The following is a 7,118-nucleotide window of genomic DNA, read 5'->3' on the forward strand; positions in this document are numbered from 1 at the left end:
ATCCGAACGCTCAATGACATAGTTTATAATGCAACTAGGATACAATTTGAATAATATATAAAAAGTCACTAAATAAGTAGGTAAAGAACTTCTATGATTTGTTGCATGCTGCTCAACAACCAATTTAGAAGAGGTACATTACTCACTCAAAGGTATATGTTACTGTGAAGATGTTAAGCATCAATACATAATATAATATCTCCTGTGAATATTTTAATCAATTTGTCGGGCTGGTTAAGGACCAATCTGGTAGATAACATAATTCTTATAGTTTAATATCAAACTAAGCAATTGGTTTCCAAACTTGGTTTGATATATACTAAAATAGATTATTGTATTAATGAATGCATGTTATACTAGAAGAGATTGTATGCCGCCATAGCAATGCACCAAGATTTAAACTGAAGTTTATGATGTAAAGAAAGAAGAATGATGTACTAGTCAGTAGGATATTTTACTTACTCATAATCCCTATACTGCAAATTATATGCATCTATGAGCTCTAGTGCACATATGAAATGACATAACGAACATATCTTGCAAGTATGTATTATGACACGGCCGTTAGAAGTAGAGGCATATAAATCCTTTGACCTTACACATCCCACCCTTACCACAAAATCAAGAAATATAAGATCAGGGTTATGCGCAGATAATTTTACTCTATTTAGTCAATCTGCTTCACCTTACTCATGCTGGCCTATGATACTCACACATTACAATATTCCTCCAGAGTTATGTATGACTACACTATACATGTTTCAGACACTTATCATTCCAATGTCACATAATTCAAAAGTAAAGATCGATGTATTCTTGCAATCTTTAATCAATGATTTAAATTTATTATGGAAAGGAGTAAGTACATATGATAGCTCTACCAAATAAAATTTCATAATGTGGGCAACATTACTTTGGACAATTAGTGACTTTCCTATATATGATATACTTTTAGGTTGAAACACTTTTAGCAAGTTAGCTTGTCCATATTACATGAATTTTACTAAGTCATTCATTTTGAAGCATGGAGGCTAGAACACTTGGTTCAACTATCACCGTATGTTCTTACGTACAAATCATCATTTTAGGCAAAATAATGATGCTTTTACTAAAAATAAAATTATAATGTTGAAGCCTCCTCTGAGATTAACCAGTGAAAAAATATTTGAAAGAGTAAGGTGCATACCTACAACAGTTGATTCTCCAACACAAGATGATTACAAATTGTTAGAGTATGAAGTCAATCACAATTTGATTAAAAAGAGTATTTTTTAATCCTTATCATATTAGAGAATAAACTTGATTAGACATATCTTAGATGTGATGCATATGGAAAAAATATTTTATATACTTGATTACTTAATTTTCTGATTGACATAGGCGAGGAACTCGAGCTCATTGTAGATTGCCTTGTAGATTGAATTCACAGAATACACCTTCAAAAAAATTAAAGAAAATGAAGACATGTATAAGTAAACAATTCCTTGGCATTCAATTCATTCCAAAAATACACATTGACATTTCATCAAACACCTATTGTGCATTTCTAAAATTACAAACACAACATAGTTAATGAAAACTTAAGAAGTTCACCCTAAACAACTAAAGCAGAAGATCTGTAACATGGTGCCAAATGGACTAAATAACAACCAAAACTTCATATTAACCAGTCGAATATAAAACTGTTAAAAAAAAAAAACTGGAAGGCATAACCTGCCGTGCGATAGGCCGAACAAGGCGAGCTCCGACCTTGAAGAGGTGAGTGTCGAACGTTTAAGAAGGGCCTAGTTGTGAGTTGATAAGCTCCGACGTTGATAAGCTCCGACGTTGAAGAGGCGAACGAGTGCCTAGAGAGGGCGGAGAGGGCGGATGTGCGAATACTGGCGGAGTGGGGAACGGGAGACGGAACAAAACTGACGGAAGTGCTATAAAAGTCTTAGAATGATAGTTTGAGGTGGTATATTAGTAAATAGGTAACTTTAGGTGTTTAATAGATAAATATAGCAGTTTTAAGTGTTATACATGTAAAAACTCCTTAATAATATTATTATCATTTTTTATGTCATCCCGTTCGAATCCGTCGAACCTTGATTCGGTTCGTTGTGGTTTTAACAATCTCACATAAAAGTGTTATAATATACTGAAAAGTAAAAAATCCTTCGTTTTGCTTCGTCACTTTACCCAATAGGCATATTTTCTCCCACCACAAACTCAAAGGCGAAGCAGATTCCATCACAAGGATCCACAAGATCTCTTATCTTCTTCCACCCCCGCCTCCCTCCCTCTACAGCCGACCAAATGCAAGCCCACGGCTTCCTCCTCCCGCCCAATCGCTTCCCCCTGCTCTCCTCCACGCCTCTATCCTGCATACCCATCCCAACTCAATCAGCGGCGCCATTAATACGCTGCACCTCAACCAGCAACACCACATCACAACCCCTCCCCCTTTCCATATCAGACGCCGAGCTCGCGGCACGCGGAATCCGCGTCCGGCGCTGCTCCGCCGGTCTTGACCTAGAGGCCCTCAACGCCGTGTTCGCCCGCGTGGGATTCCCACGGCGTGAGGCGTCGCGGCTCCGTGTGGCGCTCGAGCATACGGACGCGTTAGTCTGGCTCGAGGAAAACGGCGACGGAGGCGAAGGGGTTCCCGTTGCTTTTGCGAGGGCGACGGGAGATGGGGTTTTCAATGCGGTGGTGTGGGATGTGGTTGTGGATCCAGCGTTGCAGGGGACTGGGTTAGGAAAGGCGGTTATGGAGCGGCTTTTGGGAGATTTAAGGGATCGTGGGATTGTTAACATTGCGCTGTACGCGGAGCCGAAGGTGGTTGGGTTCTATCGAATGCTGGGCTTCGCGGCTGACCCGGATGGGATCAAAGGTATGGTTTACTCCCGTAGGAAGAACAGGAGATAGAAGAAACCATCTGGTTTGGATATTCCATGAAAAACGTTTTTTTTTTTTCAGAAGGAAATGTAAGATAGTCATTCCTGTTCTATTTTGAATAAAATACATGATTATCTGTAAATTATAATCTGTTCTGATTGTATGATGCGGTAAAAAGTTCATTTTTTTCGTTTGATCTCTTAAAAAATATGACCTTTTATATGGATTAAGAAGCTTGTCAATGATGATTGTTCAGCACTGCCACTATTGCTTAAGTTAAACGCCTTTATGATACCAATGCGCACATCTTTTTATAAAGGATGCATTGAAGAGTGTATAAAGGATGCGTTGAAAGAGTGTATAAAGGATTGATCATAGCAACCATCAATAGTATAAAATTATGAATGATCATCAATAATCTTTGTGCATAGTCGACAAGCAGCATATTTTGAGTAGAAAAACGCATCTGAGAGCAGCCAAGAAAACAAAATCAAGAGAAAGCATCATTTAAGCCAAAATTGTAGAGAGAGAATCCATGGGGTATCTCCTCTTTAAATTTTCATTTTCTTGTTTTTGACTTGTATGTCAAATTTTGATTAATTTTCAAGAGAATCAAATGGAGTTATTGCACCCCCAAAATCAGTACTGTTTCTTTCAATCCATTTGTAATGAGCTAAATTTTGAAGAGCCGATAGAAATAACATTCTTGTAACCTTTTTAGATAGGATTTTCGTGTAGATGACAAAGAAAATTATTTTAACATTTTTAGATATGATTTTCGCCTGGAGGAGGGCTTGCAGAAAAGTACATCCCAAATGAAAAAGATACTAAGAGGAATGCATTTTTGTAAGATGGACATAACCAAGGACAATTCAAAGATTAAGTGATTATGAGATTCACTGTATTCTTGTCACAGATCATGTAAAGATCATTCTCTATTTGGTAACGGAGAAGGGTTTCTCCGTCGGGCTGAGTACTGAAAGAGTTTTCTACATATTAAAATTCTTAAAAAGTAGGACCTCAAGGAGTAGACGTAGGTATGGTGATCGAAACATTATAAATACCGCTAGTTTGCATTGTTTACTTTTCCTCCACCTTTGCTTTTCTGCTTTTGATTTACTTTGCATATTTTTGCGACATCATTTGTGGAATTGATTTGGTTAATCATTTACATAAATTTTTTTTAAATAATATCTTAAAAACATAAGAACAAAAAATATTTTTTCTTTTGTATGTCTCAAATATCTTATTTTAAAAATTTTAATCGCTTTTGAACAGTACTCTATTTTTAATAAAAGTTTTTAAAATATCAATTCTACCCCTCTATTAGTGTGCCATAGCAAAACCTAATAGGTTAATTACCCACACAACCTAGCACATACTTTAATTTTTTTCTTAGGTTAACCTATCCTAATCTTAGATTAGGCTCTTTGTTATGATTTAATGTGATTTATGTGATGATTTCTTTTTTGATGTGAAAAATTAAATGATTTGTATGGATGGGTGCAAATGTTTGAATGATTGAATTATTCTATGAATGTTGATGTGATTTGTAATGAACATTTAGGTGCCTTTTGATTAAGGGCACTTTGGATGTTTATTATTAATTATTTTTTTACAGATGAACATGCTTATATAAGACTATTAAAAGAGGGGGCCAATACTCATTAAAATTATAACAAATAAATTTTTTTGCTGGTGGTTACAAATAAAGCTGCTTAGTCTCATCTTAAATTAAAAAAAAAATATGGCAAAAAATAACTAGTTGCTCAATTGTAAAGCAAGGCACTATGTATGATGATTTGTTTGATAGATTAAGGCTTCGTTTGGGACGACTTTTTTACTGGTTCTTAAAGCAGTTTTTTAGTAAAAAAAATAAAAAAATTTCGACTAGAAAGCTAAGACGGCTTTTTTATTGTTTTTTAAAGTAGTTTTTCAGTACAAAATTCTTAATTTTTGCATTAAAAAGTTTCTTTAAGAAGCTATAAAGAAGCCATCCCAAATCAAAGCCTAAATATAAATTATTGTGCTAATCTTGTAAGTTGTCTATATTCTTTTTCTCTTTTCAAATATGAATTAAAATGTAAAAACTAAATGAGATTTTTTTCCAAAAGAGAGACAAAAGAATGAACCTTTTAAATTTATTTTTTTTGAAAACCTTCTAAAAGATGATAAATGCTGAAGAATTTGAAAATTCTCATTTATATGACTTGCATCATTCTAGGATTACAATCCGGTTGTAATTTAAAAGCATTACCCTCCTATTTATATAAATGGGTGTAATCAAGTGGTATTTGCCACATTTTGAATTTAGACTTTGCTTTATTTTATATTTATACATGTTATGGAAGTTTGGTGAGTGATCTGTTTATTTTAAAAGTTTCATTAATAATTGATACGTCATCACAAAAGTATCGCGGTAAAGAGTAAGAGCACGTGGCGACATTTTATTGGTGCCCGGATGTAGAGCTACGTCAGGTGTCCGGACCTAATAAAAATTCGTGCTTGAATAAGCTACATGACTTTTGCCTTTCCATTAATCAATAAAAAAGTTACATGAATAATGCTTAAAAAGAAATAAAACGGAGAAACAATAGGAAGAAAACAAAGTTCAGAAAACACCATAAACATCAGCTATAGAAACAAAATTGGAAATAAATAAAAAATTGCAAGCAAACAAAATCAAATAAGAACCAACTGAAGAAAGGCTTAAAAAGCCAACTTGGAATCAGTAAAAGATTATTTCGTCTTCAGATATCAAGGCAGCACTACCCTTGGTTGCCTAGAGACCTTCCAAGGGATTGAGTGTGGCAGGTGTTCATCATCGTCCAAAGCCCAAAAACTTAGAAAACTAGAACCTGCCTTGCTCGATCATAAACTTCCAAAATCTCAATGAATACCAAGCAGTTAGACGATCATTAGTCAAAGCAGCCAACCAGAGAGTCTCGAATCAAAGACAATAAACTGTGCTTGTAGAGATTAGTTTCTACTGAGAGTTTCCAGACCAATAATGAGCCAAAGACTTATAGATGATGACTCTTTTCCTTCATGATACTCCCTTCTTTCCATGTTGAAATTTTGAGATTCACAGACTTGGCAATATGAATGGCAAGGGTAGTAGGACAAATTGCTCCACTATCAAATATTCTGGTATTATGCTCCCACCAAATGTGATAAAAAATAGCATTAGGGTCAATAATAAAATATTTTTGAAATTTTTCTCTCCAGGCAAACCCCAATAAATTCATAAGTCTACAAGACATTAGGTCTTAACAAAAAATTCTGACATTGAGGAAGTAGACAAATCAGGACATCAAAGAAGTAATAACAGTCAAAGCAAATATGAGAAAATGTTTCATTGCAGCCTTGACAAAGAGAGCATAATTTATTTGCTAAAGTAATGTTCCTTTTAGAAAGCTCATCCACCATTTTAAGACCTCCCTTAAAGGCCAGCCAAGAGTAAACAGAAAATCTGAGAGAATGTTTCTTATGCCAAATCATAGAAGCCCAGTCGAAATTAGGTTCATTAGAAAAAAAACTTTGCATAATAGCCTTTGTAGGCCCATTTATCCTTTTTATCCCAGACTAAGTTTTTATTATTATCATTACTGATATTATAGCTGGCAATGTTACTTTTAATATGATGAGGGATATAATCCAATATAGGCCAATTATTATTACGAACCTAACTAGCTAGAGTTTCAAATTGAGAGCAATAATCAGAGAGAGTAAAGTCCAAAAAAGTAGAGGAAAAAGTTTCCCCAAAACTCCAATGATCCCATAAGAGAGATGCTGGAATTTCATTTTTTTATAAGAAATTGAAACTTACTGCTAACCAACAGGGCTGTTTGGCAATTGTTTTCTCAAAAAATAGTTGAATTGGTCATTCTAGACTTTCAAACAGAGATGTATCTAATTCTCAACCAATTAGAGAGAAGAGCATTCTGATTATACATTTTACAAATATTAGAGCAATTAAGAGCAAATCTCATAGCCGAGAAGGAGGGAATGCCAAGCCCACCTTTATTAACAGGTTTGCACATGTTTGCCCAAGAAATGAGGTGCATTCTCTTTTTTTGATCCCCTCCTTTATAAAAGTTTAGCACAAATTTTTTCAATACTTTGCACATTGCCTTTGGGATTATAGAAGCTCTTAGCCAGTATGCCATAGTATTGTAAATTGTATATTTCATAAATTGAAGTCTACCAATAAAAGAAAGTAACCTTGCTTTCCAATA

General features: G+C 34.7%; 1 protein-coding gene across 1 annotated transcript; it reads left to right on the plus strand.

The window, feature by feature from the left end:
• The first annotated feature begins 2,189 nt into the window (after window positions 1-2,189).
• LOC110110969 (serotonin N-acetyltransferase 2, chloroplastic) lies at window positions 2,190-3,069 on the plus strand. The gene has a single exon (XM_020842632.2). It carries the CDS (start codon window positions 2,299-2,301, stop codon window positions 2,908-2,910), a length of 612 nt encoding a protein of 203 aa, XP_020698291.1. The 5' UTR covers window positions 2,190-2,298; the 3' UTR covers window positions 2,911-3,069.
• The last annotated feature ends 4,049 nt before the right edge of the window (window positions 3,070-7,118 follow it).

Source organism: Dendrobium catenatum, unplaced genomic scaffold (assembly GCF_001605985.2).
Source record: "Dendrobium catenatum unplaced genomic scaffold, ASM160598v2 fragScaff_scaffold_133, whole genome shotgun sequence".
In the NCBI taxonomy this organism is placed as follows: domain Eukaryota; kingdom Viridiplantae; phylum Streptophyta; class Magnoliopsida; order Asparagales; family Orchidaceae; genus Dendrobium; species Dendrobium catenatum.